The 18,486-nt window shown below is 34.5% G+C and overlaps 1 protein-coding gene across 2 annotated transcripts in view; it reads right to left on the bottom strand.

The window, feature by feature from the left end:
* IBTK (inhibitor of Bruton tyrosine kinase) overlaps nucleotides 1–18,486 on the bottom strand; it is a 95,856-nt gene that overhangs the window by 63,000 nt on the left and 14,370 nt on the right. For both annotated transcript variants that reach the window (XM_082730694.1, XM_082730695.1), the window contains exons 2-6: nucleotides 16,368–17,077; nucleotides 11,038–11,134; nucleotides 9,489–9,613; nucleotides 5,113–5,223; nucleotides 2,547–2,717 (exon numbers count right to left, since the gene is read on the bottom strand). In XM_082730694.1, the coding sequence (XP_082586820.1) occupies nucleotides 2,547–2,717; nucleotides 5,113–5,223; nucleotides 9,489–9,613; nucleotides 11,038–11,134; nucleotides 16,368–16,688 (825 nt within the window). In that variant the 5' untranslated portion in view covers nucleotides 16,689–17,077. The remainder of the gene's footprint in view (nucleotides 1–2,546; nucleotides 2,718–5,112; nucleotides 5,224–9,488; nucleotides 9,614–11,037; nucleotides 11,135–16,367; nucleotides 17,078–18,486) is intronic.

Below are 18,486 nucleotides of genomic sequence, written 5' to 3'. Positions count from 1 at the left end.
AATATTAAACCACCCTTGCATCCCAAGAATAGCCAAAGCAATCTCAAAAGAAAAAACCATAACTGGAGGTATCATAATTCCAGATTCCAAGTTACATTACAAAACAGCAGTAATGAGAACAGTATGGTATTAGCATAAAAAAAGATATATAGATCAATAAAATAGAACTGAAAACCCAGAAATAAACCAATTATATGGTCAATTAATCTACGACAGAGGAATGAATGTTTACAATGGGAAAAAGACAGTCTCTTGGTATTGGAAAAACCGAACAGCAACATGCAAAAAATAAACTAGACCACTTTCTCTCACTATACACAAAAATAAACTCGAAATGGATGAAAAATCTAAATGTGAGACCTGAAACCACAAAGATCCTTAAAGACAACACAGGCAATAAGGTCTCTGACACTGACCAAAGAAACTTTTTTCTAGGCATGTCTCCTGAGGCAAGGAAAACATTAAAGCAGAAATAAACTACTGAGACCACATCAAAACAAGAAGTTTCTACATAGCAAAGGAAACCACCAACAAAACTAAAAGACAACCTATGGAATGGGAGAAGATATCTGCAAATGGTATATCCAATAAAGGTGTAGTATCCAAAAATATATAAAGAATTCATACAACTCAATACCCAAAAAGCAAATAATTCAATTAAAAAATAGGCATAAGACATGAACAGACATTTCTCCAAAGAAGACATATAGACAGCCAAAAGATCCATAAAAAGACGCTCAACATCAGGGAAACAAAATTCAAAACTACAGTAAGATACCACCTCACACCTGTCAGAATGGCTAAAATAAAAAACATAAATAATAAGTGGTAACAAAGATGTAGAAAAAGGGAAGCTCTCTTGCACTGTTGGTGGGAATGCAAACTACTGCAGCCATTGTGGAAAACTGTATGGAGGTTCCTCAAAAAATTAAAAAATAGAACTACCCTATGATCTAGGGATGTTACTATTGGATATTTACTGAGAGAATACAAAAATACTAGTTTAAAGGGATACATGCATCCCTATGTTTACTGCAGTATTATTTACAATAACCAAACTATGGAAACAGCCAAGTACTCATCAAAAAAGGAATGGATAAAGAAGTGTACACACACACACACACACACACATACACACACACGAATATTATTCAGTCATAAAAAAGAATTAAATCTTGTTATTTGCAACAACATGGATACAGCTAGAGAATACAATGCTGAGGGAAATAAAGAAGTCAGTTAGAGAAAGACAAATACCATATGATCTCACTCATATGTGGAATTTAAGGAAAAAAATGAGCAAAGGAAAAAAAAAGAAAGACGAATGAACCAAGTGAGCGGGGATTAAAAGAGTACACTTACTATGTTAGGAAAATAATAAAGAAAATGAAAAAAAAAAAGAGAAAAAATACTGGACATATTCAGAGTCTCCCAACAGTGGCACTACTAACATTCAGCTAGATGAATCTCTGTTGTAAGGGACTAACTTTTAAACTGTAGGTTTAGCAGCATCCCTGGACTCTACCTACTAGATGTCAATAGCACCCCAACTCCAGTTGTTAAAACTAAAAAGGTCTCTGCATGTTGTCAGATGGCTCCTGGGGGTGCAAAAGTAACTGAGAATACTAAATATGTCCGTATCAACCTAAAGCTCCAACACAGCCACACAATAAGAATAAAAACAGGAAAGAAATCTACCATTTATAAAGAAATGTACAAAATGGTTAAATATCCATGAAGTCCATGAATACAGAAAATGGATTTTCCAACCAAAAAGTACCACAGATTAGAGACTACCTCTAACAACTTCTCAGTAATTCCTATTAATTCATTAGTCATCCAGAATGGAAAAGCATTAGATTTAAAAGCTTATTAATTAAAAATATACCTAATAATAACTTTAAATCCAGAGGATTAAATCAATAAAGAAACTTCACCTTTGAAAATACAAAATTTTATGATCTGAAATCTCACTTGTTATTGAGTGATGACTCTAGCAACATATTAGAGTACCAGTCCTAGTTTTTTTAACTAGGTCTGTGAAGCTGAGTAAAGGGTACATTCTGGTAGTGGTTGTGCAATTGGGAGGGGGATGTCAGAACAAAGAGTGGCTTTTGGACACATGTCTACACCTCACATAAACCTGCCCTGTATGTTTTCGGTACAAAGGCACATTTTCCATGAGGCCAATAAGCTTAGTCTTCTGGGTAACTCACTTACATGGCCATTTTGCATTTTAAAAACTTCATATTTTTTTCTTAAGGAAGGCCTCAAAATTATTTGCTTCAAACCCCAAAAATGTGGATCCCCTTCTGCTTATAAATACTTTAAAAGCTGAAACTAAAGCACTTTGGGGCCTAACTTCCCAATTGCTTTCTCCCTTACTCCAAACAAATGCTAATTTGTATTATGCTTAATGTCTCCCCATGAAAAATAAAGTATATACCACAAATGTAAGTAAAATAAATTGCCTATCAATACCTTGCACCTTTTGTCATACAGGTTTTATAGCAAAAAGTCACCTTGTTTTGAAAAAGGAAGCTTACCTGTCTCGGTACATTACAACTGGAGGGTGGAGGAATAATTCCTAACTGATGAAAAATGTTCAGACCAAATGTGTAAACACATCCATCTTCAGTCAGTACCACAGTATGATCCTTAGCAGCTGCCACTTGGGAACAATTATGACCACTCAGTCCTTCCACAAGCCTAGGGATCTACAAAATAAATTAACTTTGGTATAATATATTAACCATTTATAGAAAAATACAAAGAGAATCTGGTAATTCTATATCCAAAATGATATGACTAATAAATGGCTGATCTATCATAGGTAAACTCTACAGTTTAGCAAAGATAGGTGTGTTTAACAGGATATTGACATTGAGAGAATATGGACATATGAGTAAAATACAAAACCCAGTATGACCTTCCAGTAAAATAATTCAATCCGACAAATGATTTTTGAGCCCTTATCATACACCAAGTGCAAATTTGGTTGGTATAAATAAAGAGAGCTCTTCAGCCAAAGTATTCACTGATGTATTTAAATAAATAAATAAATAAATGGGAAAATACAGGTGTGAGGAGTAAATGAGTTGGTAAGTATAAAAAACAACAGTCTCTGACATTGCACAGAATGAAGATAATAATGCCTATAATCTCACAGTGTTGCTGTGAGGCTTAAGTCAAGGTAATAATACTGCATGAAAAGCATCACTGATATCTGGAACATAATAAAACCCATAAAAAATAAAAGCGGTTGTCATAGTTCTCTCTCTTTTTAAAGTGCCCTTTAATATATAAATATACCAGTAATCCCATCAAAAAAATTTACCTTAAAAATAACCTACTGAGGGGCACCTGGGTGGCTCAGTGGGTTAAAGCCTCTGCCTTCGGCTCAGGTCATGATCCCAGGTCCTGGGATCGAGCACTCTGCTCAGCAGGGAGCCTGCCTCCTCCCTCCCTCTCTGCCTGCTTCACTGCTATTTGTGATCTCTGTCTGTCAAATAAATAAAATCTTTTTTTTTTTAATTTTATTTATTTATTTGACAGAGATCACAAATAGTCAGCGGTCTCTGTCAAATAAATAAAATCTTTTTTTTTAAAGATTTTATTTATTTATTTGACAGACAGAGATCACAAATAAGCAGAGAAGCAGGCAGAGGGAGGGAGGAGGCAGGCTCCCTGCTGAGCAGAGTGCTCGATCCCAGGACCTGGGATCATGACCCAAGCCGAAGGCAGAGGCTTTAACCCACTGAGCCACCCAGGGGCCCCAAATAAATAAAATCTTAAAAAAAAAAAAAAAACCTACTGTGGCAACATTACTAAATGCAGTAATTATTAGGTTTCAAATTAGCACTAAGTTTCTGTACCATAAGACTCAATTTTGTGATTATACAAAGAAATTATGGGCTCAATTTTACATTTTTAAGATTTATTTATTTAGAGAACATGTGTGTGTCTGCATGCAAGTTAGGGGAGGGGGCAGAGAAAAAGAATCTTCAAGTAGATTCCCCTGAGTACAGAGCCTTAGGCAGGGATAAATCTCACAGTCCATGAGATCATGACCTGGGCTGAAACCAGGATTCAGAGGCTTAACTGACTGAGCCATCCAGGCACCCCAGACTCAACTTTTAGACCACAATACTTAGATAAGAAGTAAAAAAAAAAATTAAAACACCAAGGTTTTGCAACTAGTCTGACTTACGGGGGCACCTGGGTGGCTCAGTCAGTTATCTGTCTGCCTTCAGCTCAGGTCACAGTCTTGGGGTCCTGGGATAGAGCTCTACTGAGGTCCCTACATAGGGAATCTGCCTCTCCCTCTGCCACTCCCCTTGCTCATGCACATGCACATGTTCTTTCACATACTCTGTCAAATAAACAAATCTTTTTATTTTTATTTATTTATTTATTTGACAGAAAGAGATCACAAGTAGGCAGAGAAGCAGGCAGAGAGAGAGGGGGAAGCAGGCTCCCTGCTGAGCAGAGAGCCTGATATGGGACTCGATCCCAGAACCCTGAGATCATGACCTGAGCCAAAGGCAGAGGCTTATTAACCCACTGAGCCACCCAGGTGCCCCATAAATAAATCTTTAAAAAAAATTAGTCTGACTTTTAAAATTTCAACTGTGGAAACATTTTAAAGCTTATTTATATGCTCTCCTGTCCCAGTATTTGCCAAATGCAAAGTATGATTTTCCCTTGATGCTTTAGAATTCGGCATATCTAAATCCTTTAATTTGAACATGATAGAACAAGAAGCTAATTGATTTTTTTTTAAGATTTTATTTATTTCGGAGAGAGAGAGAGTGCACAAGTTGGGGTGGGGGGAGGAAGGCGAGGGGAAGAAGACTCTCTGCTGAGCAGTGAGTCCATATCAGCGGTCTGTTCCCTGACCTGGAGAGCAGGACCTGAGCTAAAAGCAAGAGAGGCTTAACTGACTGTGCCACCAAAGTGACCCAAATAACTTATTTTTTTTTAATTCTACTATCAGTTGCTATATTACTCTCTGCTTATAGTAGATTAGAAATTTTTTTAAGTTAACTGAAGTCTCCATTTTATGGAAATTTTACTGAAGTTACCTAAAATGTGTAATGACATTTCAATTACCAAGCATGTCTGTTCATCTCCATGGCCTAAACGTCCTCCAGGACCATGACCACAGGTATAAACCTGCCCTTTCTGAGACAGAAACACTGAGTGAAATTTACAAAGCACCACCTAAGAGAAAACAAAAGATTATTATTAAATTTCTCTGAATAAAATATCCTTTATTTTATTAAAAAATAAATTACAGAATACAGCTAACTGTGAAGCAGAATGATGGGTACATGGGGATTATATGTTCTCTCTACTTTGAATATGTTCTGTAATAAAAATTAAAAATGTATACACTCTATTTTAAAACCACGTCTACAAACACTGACAAACAGGAAAAAGAACAAAAAAGAAATTAGCATATATTACCCACAAAGGAGACTAAACAAAGGAAATGCAAATCTCAAATGCTCAACTAGAAAAAGCAGTAGCCAGCTGTTTCCCAACTTTATGGAACCCCAAACAATGAGAACTGGGCAGTGCAACAGGAAGCACAAAGATCAACAAATATGGATATATGTTATTAAAGAAAATAATGGCAATGGCTTAAGCACATTTTTTAAAAAACAACATCACCTATACAGGTATTGGTAGTTAGATAGTATATCCTTTTAATATTTCTGATTTTGTCGAATACATCTTTAATATCATTACAGTGAATTCTTTCCAGAAGATTTTCAATTTATTTTGCCTAGATCCGCAGGTAGAATCACTATCTATGGCAGCTATCACCATTTGATATGTATTTCTTAAATAATAAGACTTGAAAGTCAAAAGGACTCCTTGATCCATGGGCCACAAAATGAATGCTTTCTTAGCAGGCATGAAAACATGAATGTACAATGGTACATGTCCATCAAAGCTCCTGGCTGACCAGGTCCATTATCAATAAGCAGTAATATTTTGAAAGAATCTATTTTTCTGAGCACTAGGTCTCAACAGTGGGATTGAAACATATATTCAGTAAACCATGCAGTAAACAGATGTGCTGTCTTCTAGGTTTTGTTCCAGTTTTAGAGCACAGGCAGAAATTTAGCATTATTCTTAAGAACCCTAGGATTTTCAGTATGCTTAAGAGAATGAACCCTGGTTTTAGCTTCAAGTCACCAACTGCATTAGGCCCTAATAAGACAGTCAGCCTGTCCTTTGAAACTTTGAAGCCACTCACTTGACTTCTTCCAAAAGATAGCTCATTGCCTACTTTGCAAATCTTGTTTAGTGTAGCTGTTTGCATTAATGCTCTTACCTAGATCTTTGGGATAACTTGCTGCAGCTTCTACATCAGCACCTGTTACTTCACTTTGCACGGTGATGTTACAGAGAAAGCATCTTCCCTCAAACTTCATGAACCAACCAGCCTCTACTAGTTTCAAACTTTTCTTCTCAACTTCCTCACCTCTCTCAGCCTTCATGGAATTGAAGAGAGTTAGGGACTTGCTCTGGATTAGGTTTTGGCTTTAAGGAATATTATGGCTGGTTTGATCTTCTATCCAGATCACTAAAACTTTCTTCATACCAGTAATAAGGCTGTTTCACCTTCTTACCACTTGGGTATTCACTGGAGTAGCACTTTTCATTTCCTTCAAGAAATTTCCCTTTAAATTCACAACTTGGCTAACTTGTTGGTTCAAAAGGCCCACCTTTCAGCCTATCAGCTTTTGATACTTTCCTCACTAAGCTTAATCAGTTTTAGCTTTTAAGATGAGAAGACATTCAACTCTTCCTTTCACTTAAACAATTAGAGGCCATTGCCAAGTTCTTAACAGGCTTAATTTCAATAATTTGTATCTCAGGGAATTAAGGAAGCCCAAGAAGAGGTAGAGAGATAGGGGAACAATGGCCAGTGGAGCAGTAAGAACACACACAATTATCAATTAAGTCCACCATCTTATATGGATGCAGTTTGTGGTACCCAAAAACAATTACAATAGTAATATCAAAGGTCACTGATAACAGATCACCAGAAGAAATACAGTTAACTCCTAAACAACATGTGTTTAAACTTTAGTATGCATCCACTTATATGCAAATTTTTTTCCAGTAAATAGAGTACAGTACTTAATTAAATGTATTCTCTTCTCTCTATGACTTTAATAACATTTTCTTCTCTCCCGCTTACCTTATTCTAAGAATACAGTATATAATGCATAGAAGTATGTGCTAATTGACTATGTTCTCAGTAAGACTTCCAGTCAGAGAAGTTAAGTTTTTGGAGAGTAAGAAGTCATGCATGGATTTTTGACTGCATGGGGAGGTCAAGTGCCCCAACCCCCTATTTCTTCAAGGGTCAACTAATACTAATGAAAAAGTTTAAAAAATTAAGAGAATTATAGAGACACGAAGTAAGAAAATGCTATTAGAAAAATGGCAATGAAAGACTTAGTCAATGTAGGACTCACATAGACCTTCAATTTATAAAAAATCCAGTGTCTTTAAAGTCCAATAAAGTGAAGTGCAATAAAACAAAGTATGCCTGCTTGCATGTACATACACACATAATCTCTACACCACACTGCTATTTTTCAAAGCATCTAATATTGAGTATATTAAATTTTACTTTAATATTATTTAAAAATCCTTTTTTCTTACTTTTAAAAAGTATGTACATATACATTTCTTAGGTCATCTATAAATATTTCTAACTTTGGACACAAAAAGTGATTATGAAATAAATCTTAAAATTATTTTCCAGAAAGTCAAGTTCTTATGGAAAACAAGAAAATTAGAAGCTGAATTATAAGCTCTACTTATACATATCCTTTAACTACTTGGTAAGTTCTGTAAATACATATACTTATCATACTTATCATAAGTAATGTAAAAAGTCATTATCCCATTTAACTATAACACAAATACTTTTAAAATAAAACCCAAATTATATTCATATTTATAGTATAAACTTAGAATGTGTAAAAGAAAAATCATTTTTTGAAGCCAGAAATAATACATTTTGTTCCATTTTATAGTTAATATTAGAATGCCATTCTATAATTTCTGATTTATATTCAGCAACCAATGCCAGAGTTTAAGTGTTCCAACCTTAAAACCTCTGAATTTTTTAAGGAGATAGGTGATTACCTTAATACTCTGGAATATATTATGCTGAGATTAATAATCTCTGCTCTATGGTAGTATAGCATTAGCTCATTTCAGTGACTAATAAGGGCTCTCTACATAACTGGTGCTCAATAAATAATTCTATAAAACTTGCCTCCTCAGGCGCCTGGGTGGCGGCTGGTTAAGCCGCTGCCGCTGCCTTCGGCTCGGATCATGATCTCAGGATCTTGGGATCGAGTCCCGCATGGGGCTCTCTGCTCAGCAGGGAGCCTGCTTCCCCCCCACCCCCGCCTCTCCATTTACTTGTGATCTCTGTCAAAAAAATAAAATCTTAAAAACTTGCCTCCTCTTTTGTTATTTATACTGTTTTCCTTCCTAACCTATCCATAGTGCTTGCTTCAACCCTCATTCAATTCTCATATAAGGATATAAAATTCCTTATATCCTTAATCTCTTCACAAAATACTCTCGCTTTCTTGCCTTAAGTGTAGCTTTCTCCTGAATATGCTCATTTCCTCCATAGCACATATAACCTAGGACCAGAGGATATAATCAGTTTCTGGTTTCCTAATTCTATCATTTATTCCTTCACTCTTATTTAAAAATCCTTGCTCCTGAAAAAGCTCAGCTCGTGAAAGGTGACTAGATCATGTATTAAGTCAGAAAAGGAAAACTGAAAATTTTTTAAGTGTCCCAACTGTGATCAATTGTTAGTGGCTGCTAACAGGTGGAAGAGCATTTTAAGGATTCTGAGGACCTAGTTAAGCTCAAATGAACACACATACACACAAAGACGCTGCATTATGCAAAAAGATGAGCATGTCAACAGTAGCAAAACCCATGGAAGTGGAAGACATCATCCAGCAAAATGAACTAAGACCAAAGATCAAAACTTCCCAATATATCAACTCAAATTTTATAATTATATATATTTAAGAACTCAAGTTCATTCAACTAAAACTAGTAACACTGAGTTTCAACAACAAATTCACTTGAGAAACAATATGAAGAACTCTATTTTTGTGAAATGAAAACAAATGCTAGAGAATCAGTAGAAGCTCAACTTTTAAAAGTAGTATCTCTATGGTGCCTTCTAATTTCTAACACTGCTTGCACAAACATCTCATAGTTTTATGGTATTTAACACAATCTAAATATGATTAAAGCTAACACAAAATCTAAAATAGAATTCGTGAAGTTCTGTTGGATTTCTTCATTAAAATGTTATTATCCCTTCAACCCAGTTAACATAATCCAAATGAAAAGATAAACTATCAAACACAAAAGTTCTCTTTAACCTCTGAAAGCACTCAGACCGTACTTCAAAATACCTGCTTGATATAAACCCCACTCCTGGAGAACAGATCCACCAACTCTGGATGATGTTTGCTATTCTGGCTTCCATGCCCCAGGGTGAAATTTGTATTATCTCCCCAAGTGTAGACATCTGTAGGATCTAAAAAGTAAATTAATTTTTATACTTTTATATTTTAAAACAAGTATCAGTTGAGTTCAATTATATATACACTCTATTAATCAGTTTACCTCAAACAGAGACTCTTTATAGGAACTAATTCAACCAGCATATTTAGAAAGACACTGCCAAGATTATTTTTTACATTATGGAACTATTAACATATTATCTAATTCTAGGAATAGAAACAAGAAAATCCAAATCAGCACAGGGCTACCTCAATGTTAGGAACCTAATATTTGTTCCTTGTTTTATTAGCAGCTAATTTAACTGCCAAAGGAGTAAAATCACCTGCTGTAGCCACTTAGTTTCTATGAAAATAATAATTATAGTTATTTAAATATAGAATGTTACCAACAGATACATAATATACAGTAATATTATTTATATATTATATACATACATGTAAGGGTTCTAGATGAAGCAAATGTGGTATCTGTTACTGTTCCTACAAAAACATTAACTTTAGTAGTATGCTCTTGATAGATGCAAAAATCAGACTTATAATCAGAGTAATGACTATTTTAAAGTGGGATAAAACTTAATCACAGCTAAATTTATGATCTAAGTTTTCATTTTTACTTTGAAAGCCATATAAATTTCTTGAATAGAATTATAACTGTAACTTGCAATATAGTACCCAAGGTAGAAATAAAAATGAAAAATGTGTCCTTACTTAGCTTGCTCACTACTTAAATGCAAATTGTATAGAGTGGCCCATTTAAAACTCTTCTCCTTTTCCAGCAATTTCCATTTCCAAAATTCAAAGGCAAACAAATTAGAGAAATAAGTAAAATCAGAAAAATCAGAAGGATGTGAGAGCAAAAGAATCACTTCTTTTTTCCCTCTACTGTAAGTACTGATGTTACTTTCTGGATGGATGCACTTTCTGGATGTAACAGTAGTTACAATTCTGTCTTCCCACTTAGGGTGTGCTTTTACTGTTACAGACATAATATAGGTTGAAACTGACATTATATAGATTGAAAATAAAAATGCAAAATAAATCAATGTTCTGAATAAAAGCCCAAAATTACCAGCTAACATACATTAAGGTATAAGTTCTTTGCAGATATCCACACACAAATAAATTTTCTCAGGTATTTTAATAAGAACAAAGTTTCATTAAAATTTTCTAAGTTGGGGGCACCTGGATGGCTCAGTGGGTTAAAGCCTCTGCCTTCAGCTCACGTCATGATCCCAGGGGCCTGGGATTGAGCCCCGAGTCGGGGCGGGGGGTGGGGGGGAGTCTCTGCTCAGCAGGGAGACTGCTTCCTGCTCTCTCTCTCTCTTTGCCTGCCTCTCTGCCTACTTGTGATCTGTCACGTAAATAAATAAAATCTTTATAAAAAAAAATTTTTTTCTAAGTTGTACCGTAATGGAATATATCTGTGGAATTTTCTTACCAGTAGGTTTGAATACTACATGAGTTGGTCTATCCTTCATTACAAGATCCAAAGCTGATAAGCCTTCTTTGTCTTGAATATACAAACTAACACCATGCTAAAATTTAAAAAAAAAAAAAAGAGGAAAAAAAATACATGTTACTTCCAATGCTCGCCCACATTTTTTCACACACAGAAGAGAACTAAGAAAAATCAAATATCTAATTTTCAAGAACTAGAAAACCTGAAGAAATAAAATAAGTAACATTTAAAATCAAAATGAACTAGATGTGAAAATTTTCTATGATGAGGCAAGTCCGGCTGCCTAAAAGGCCTTAGCTCTGGGTTTCTCTGTGCCTGTGCATGTACTACATTTTACGTAAAGAGCCATGCTCCATGTCTAGTTCAGTTAAGGGCTATAAAGACATCAAGGTAAACACAACACTAATATTAGAATTTACTGTTTATAAATATAATGTGATCACATAGGCCACCTCTCTTCTTGCTTAAACTTTATTATATCCAGTATTTACATTTAAGACAATTATATTCCTTTATTTCTATTTGTGTGATACAGGTTTTCATCTTTGTATTTAAATTTTTTTATAGCATTCTTTAATTGTGACTTCTTATAAATCATATATAACAGTATCCTTAAAAAATCTGAGATTGTGTGTATGTGTTTTAAGGATGAATTTAAAGTAATCTTTGTATCTTCACAGTTCAAAATCAAACATGAAATAGAACATTTTCTATCCCACTTATTTAAGGCAGTTAGCACACCCTATCCCTATTCATCATACTTGTCTATCTTTTAAAATATAATGGGGGGTAGGCAGGAGGGACAGAGAGCAATGTTCAATTCCTATTGTTGTTATCTGACTAGTTTTTAAATATAAAATGTTCAAGAATAACTTCTGGCATTTGCTGATAGTTTAGTAAGATATCCAATAATTAGACTTCTCTCTATTTTAACCTGTGCAAGGTATCACTGCCTGTCTGTACACAGCTCATTTGGGTAGTTACAGACAGAGAACTATAAAGTTATTAAACTCTGTGTCGCGTTGGAATCCTCTGTTTTAGGTTACTTAGGAAAGAAGAATCTCCTCTTATCTTGTAACAGTGGATTCCTAATAAACTAAAACCAATTCAAAGTTCATTATGTTCTAGATGGTTATAATACTTGATGTCACAAGGATTATCAATGAGCAAAAAATACTAAAATGAGCTAACCAGTAAAAAATGAAAAAAGAAGTGATCTAAGATTTTAATGAATTTAAAATCATGTGTTACCTACTATTTTAAAAAAATAGTGAAGCCATGAGTTTCTTTAATCTTTTAAGAGAAAAGAAGGCAAATTCCGACAAAGTGCTCCAAGCTATAAAGGTGACAAACGGGATCCCAGAAACTCAGATCCCTAGAGTTTATTTTGCCAGTTTTATAAATTTTCCTAAACTTCATACAATCAGCTGGACACTAGTAAGACTACATATATTTGCATCACCCTAAGGAGCCCCAACTGCATAAGACTACATTTGTTTGGCCATTAGAGCTCCTTAGATATAGTGGATTTTGACATTTTCTTTAGTATGTGCAGTGAAATTTGTATTAAAGTTGTATTAAAAGTTGTATTAAAGTTAAGATGAGTATACTCATCTTAAACTTTAAAGGTTGAAGGACTAGTGTGTAGTCTATCCTATTTATTTAAAGATCAACTCTTTACATATCCCCAAAACAGTTAAGTAAATCCATTACCTTGTTAAATAGCATCTTAGTATATACCAGGCTTACAAGCCTGAGCATTTCATGGGAACACTCTACAAGGAGCAGATGCACTTTAGAAACAGCTATTCCACTATGAACCACGAGTAACATTACTGGATAGGTCTCTCTGCAAATACAGAGAACTGTTTTTGTTTACTTTGACTGTCTTCCTCAAAAGCAAAGTATAAGATAAAGACGGCATACAAGTAATTTTCTTGAGAAGAGATCCTAGAAAATGAGGACCAGAAGAGTAAATAAAAGGTGGAAAAACCAATACAAGGATGTGTTATCAAGTAGGTCACTGCTAAGGCTTGTTTGTGCATGATCCTACCAGGAAATTATGGGAACCTTATACAATATATCATGTTGGAGGCAGGCCCCTGGCCAGGGCGGCCTCCACCATTAAAAGATGGCGCCTGGCTAGTTGCCAGGTTAGGATTGCCTCGTGAGACTAAGCAGAACGCCCAAAGAGGAAGTAAACAGCATTGGTTGCTAGCGAAGTTGTTCCTTTAGGTGCACAGCCTGATTCGCTCCCTCCTGTACCCTGCTTGCTGATTGGTCATGTAAGCATATATAAGTGTATAGACTTGCGGAAATAAGGAGAGAGAAGATGCATCCGAACTGGGGCTTCTTGTCGTCCTTGCGCGTCGAGGGTGATAATATCACAGAATAATTCTCCAGTTGAGGAATAAAAGGGGTAAGGATTTACCTCCAGTTCCCATTCTTCATTAGCAAAGAGTTGCTCTAAAAGGGTTTTAACTCTCCTGTACTTTTGGATGGTCATGCATGAATGCCAATCTCTGGCACATAAAGTAAGAGGCATTAGATGCTAGAAACAAGGTACAGATTTATACCTATACAAAATGCTAGATGCCTGTGCACAACTGGCTAGAGTAAGAGATGAAGCCAAAATTAGATGAAGTGTTCAGGAAAAGTACTTGATACACACTAATTTTTCCAAACTGGTTATGAGCTAAACTGAATGAGTTTAATATGGCTCTCTCACTATTGCTGCCCATATACTGCTAAAAATGTTAGAATCAAAAGACTACCTTGAGACTATAACTTCCAGTGGGGAAAGGTGGGATGTATTCTACTTCTTTCAAGCCTATTCTTTAAAGCTTTGATAGTACTTTTGGATATACTGGCTAGATGCCCTCATACTAAAGAAAACAGAAAAATAAGCATTCTCTTATATTCAAATGACAGTTTTAAAACCATAAACTAGGAATAACTTTAATAAACTGGCCCTTGCTGTCTAATTATCCTAGGGCAGGGAGGTGGGAGGGCCCTTCAGAGCAGTTCTACTTAGTTTATAACTCTTCTATTTTAGTTTGAGGAGATTTATCTTGTTTATAATTTGACAATTAATTGTATTGCTCTGGCTCATGACCTGTTCTGTTTTGTGAGGTATCTGATATCCCTCTAATAAAATAGCTTTTGCTTAGGGAACCTTAGTTAGCTTCTGCTTCTGTAAAATAAGAACTCTATTTATTTAATTACTTGGTTTTGGTCTATCTCCTTCTACTCAAACAAACAAAAAAAAAGAATTCTGTCTGTCATGTTCATTACATATCCCTAGGACCTAGATTATTGCCTGGCATATATCACGTACTCAAAAAAACATTTGTTCCAAACACTGTACAAGTAGTATAGCATTTAATCCACACAACCTTATGAATAAGATGGTTCTATTTCCAAATGAAGAAAATTAAAGCAAGTTTTTCCAGAATAGTAAGTAAACCACCACTATGAAAAAACAATAGTATAGCAAAACAGATACAGCAGAACCCTACAAACATAAACACTCTTTGCCAGCCACTCATCTTGTCATGGAATCAGAGTCAAAGAAGATATGCATAAAATAGGCTCTCTTTTCTCCAGCTTTTGGTAGACAAATAGTTTCTGCTGAGTTTTTCGGTTTTGGGGTTTTTTTTAACTTTGGCAATCAGGAGCTGACAGTGTGGGAGTATATTTATTGTACAATTTGTTTTGGCAATTAAAAAGTCTTATAGCTATAATGTTGTTATCAAATTCAATATATTTAAAATGTATTTGTGTATGGTCTCTCTCTGCCAACCATAATACCTTAAGGGCTATAGTTGTCATAATACCTTATATGCTATAGGTGTCGAGCAGTGGAACTAACATGCACACTCCAATCACTGCAGCTCTTCCAATTTAATGATGTTCAAAGGTCAAAGGGAAAAAGGATATGCTATGTTGAGACTTGACTACTAAATGGATAGGAAAAGGTTTCTGTGTGGGAAAATTTTATCAGTGCAATGTATCCACTATTAGGTATCTATAACTGAGCAGTAGGCCTATGATAATAATAAAATACAGTCAAGATAAGCGCAAGGAGGCCGAAGCAAAAATTTCCTGGCTTCTCTTAGCCAAGGAGGAAAGAATGATTGAGGATTTCTAAAGGGATATGAAACCCCAAAGAGAAGGAAGATCCAAAATTCAGACCAGACCCTTTTTCAAATTGAAGCCCCAAATCCTGACACCTGAATTGGCAACATCTATGACAAGAGAAAATCCAAGGATGCTCTCAAGCTTCACAGGACTGGCAATCATCCAAATTTCTAGCAGAAACTGGAAAAAAGCTGAGACTGTAGAAGTGGCAAAGGGTAAGAGTAGGGCTGATAAGATAATTTTAACTCTTACCAACCTAGCTTTCTAAATAAAACAGATTAAGGTAAGAGAATTAAAGCATCTAAATCAAATGTTTTAGATGTAAGAGGAATGAATTAACTGGTAAACTTTTTTAAAATCAAAAATAGATGAAGACACTGAAGATAAGCTCCCTAATGTGACCATAAGTTCCTTGAGGACAGGAAGTGTTTTGTTCTTCTCTGTATCCTCTACAAGCATAATAAAATGCCTATACCCCCCAAAAAAACAAACAAACAAACAAAAATTTTCAATTTAAAACTCATGACTTCTGAGTTTTTAATGTGCACTCATTAGTGAAATGACGTTGGAGTGCATCTCAAAACACTTCATTATTTGACTATACAGTACAACAAACCTAGATTGAATCAACTTGATGGGAAATTTCAAATAAATTAAACTGATTCTAATTATTGGCTTTTACAACTATAAACACTTTATCCTAGCCAAACAAGAAATAAGCATACTATCCAAAAAATAGTCCCAAATGTTGTATTTCAATAACTAGTGCCCTTTTAAAGTAGCTAATAAAAGTTACAGAAAAGTAAAGCATTTTTCTTAAGAATACTAAAAGATACATAATATGGGTTTAATGATAAAAGGTATGGGATTCACTTCAAAATAATGTGAGATAGACAAAGATGGTAGAGACATATATAAGACACAATTAGCCAACAGTGCATTATGTATTACAAACTTTGGTATATGTTTAAAATTTTGTATCATAAAATATCTAAATAAATATATATATGGGATTTGAATTCTAAAGATTAGTCAGTTACAACAGTAAAAGACATCAAACGACTAAAAAGAACAAACTCAAACCTCTGGAAAATAAATGAAGTGTTTGAAAAACACTAAGAAAAACATATGCCAGACCAAATAGTTTTAAATAAACAAATGACACTTACCTTCAATAGAGACCAAACACAATCAATATGTCCATAAAAAATGCTTCTGTGCAAAGCTGTCCATCCTGATTCCTTGTCTTTCACCGAAAGATCCACTCCTTTCTCAATAAGCCAATCTAACACTCCTTTCTTTCCACAAGAAGAAACAAGGTGGAGGGCATTTCTGCCAAAAGCATCTTTGATAGTTGCAGCATTGTAACAATAACTGGAGAGAAAGGCCTTAATCTGATTTTCATTCCCCTTTGTTACCACAGAAAGGACATCCAAAGCATGTTTCAGGGATCGACACTTTGATGTGCAGTCAGGGATGGAAGAATTCATCCTAATTGTTTTTAGACTCCTTAGTTTAGTTCTTTAAAATAGTCAGTTAAGACTAATTTTTTTTAAATTAAAAAGCCAGGACAAAAAGGTACTATTCAGAAAGATTTATAGAGAATAAATGACCTGTTTAGGATTATAATTTAAATCCTCAATGGCAACAGTATAAAACTATATATCTTTGTACAATTTACTTTGGCACTTAAATCAAAAAATTATAAATAGTTCTATAAAGTTTATATCAAATACAAGTCCTTTATTTAAAAAAAAAAAAAACCACTTTCCACAGTTTATGAATTATTCCTGGAGTCAAGCACCAAGGGGGAGTGAGGAGGGGAACTCCCCCTCCACACTGTCTGATCCTTTTAAATATCCATAATTGCAAGAGTGACCTATAAAAGGAAAGAGAGAGAAAGTTAAAAAAAAAAAATACAAAATCAGCCTCTTGCTCTCAGATACTTTACAACAACCTCTATATATAAGTGCCCCTAAAAATAAATAAATAAGTGTCCCTAATTCCTATTTCAAAAAAGTAAAAGTGTACCAACTTTTCAGCTTCACATCCACAGTATTTTAGAACTACATTAATCATCTTCACATCCTTTTTTTCTATTCTGCTTAAGATTAACCTCTGTATCTCTGGAGTTCACCTCTTTCTTTTCAAAAGCTTCGTTTCTTCTCCCTTGTATTTTTACACTCTACTAGCCATGTCCCCACAAGATATAAGCACACTTAAATCCACCATCTTTATAACATCTTTATAACAATTATATATATTATAACAATTATAACAACAACCATCTTTAAAACAATTGTTATAACAATAACAATCACATCTCAAACTGTAATTTGCCCCCAAAATTGTCTCATTGCATCCACCACCCATCACCATCACAATAACCAACACTCTCATCATTCACTTTTTACTAAGGGCCAGGCGCTGTGATAATGTTCTCTGTGCCTGGAAAGTCCTTCACCATAGGACCATAGGAGGAGATGATAATTAAATATCAGGTAGCAAAAAAACCAGGTATCAACCTGAAAAAAAAAAGAACTTTAGATACTTACTTTATACCTTACACCAATATAAATTCCAGATGGATCAATGACAAACATAAAAATAATACCATAAAAGCACCAGAAGAGAGCATTTAAGACTCTTTTTTATAATTTCAAAGTGCAAAAGGCCTTTCTAATAAGTATGGTCTGAAATTCAAGAGTATGAATAAAAGATTAATACATTTAATCAGTTTAAAGCCTACATTAAAAAATTTTAAGACAAAAAAGGAGAAAAAGCTTCTTTAACATATAGTCTCTACAAATAAGAGATCAAATAAATAAAACTCAAAGAATAAGACATTTCTCAAAAAAAAAAAAAAAGAAGAGGAAATTTAAACAGATTTTTAAAAAGAGACTCACCTCACTCAAAAGAAACATAAATTAAAACTATAATGAGATACCATGTGACAACATGAATGGAGCAAGAGAGTATAATGCTAAGTGAAGCCAGTCAGTCCGAGAAAGGCATACTATATGATTTCACTCATATGTGGAATTTAAGAAAAAAACAAATGAGCAAAGGGAAAAAAGAGAGAGAGAGAGACAAATCAAGAAACAGACTCTTAATTATAGAGAAAAAACTGACAGTTACCAGAGAGGAGGTGGGAGGGATGGGTAAAATAGGGATTAAGGAGTATACTTGTTAGTGATGAATAAAGGGTGATTCATGAAATTACTGAATCACTACACTGTACATGTGAAATTAATATAACACTGTATGTTAACTAATTGGAATTAAAAT

Source organism: Mustela nivalis (assembly GCF_964662115.1).
Source record: "Mustela nivalis genome assembly, chromosome: 5".
Lineage (NCBI taxonomy): Eukaryota > Metazoa > Chordata > Mammalia > Carnivora > Mustelidae > Mustela > Mustela nivalis.
Note: the sequence above shows the minus strand (reverse complement) of the source record. Positions and strands in the feature narration are given on the sequence as shown.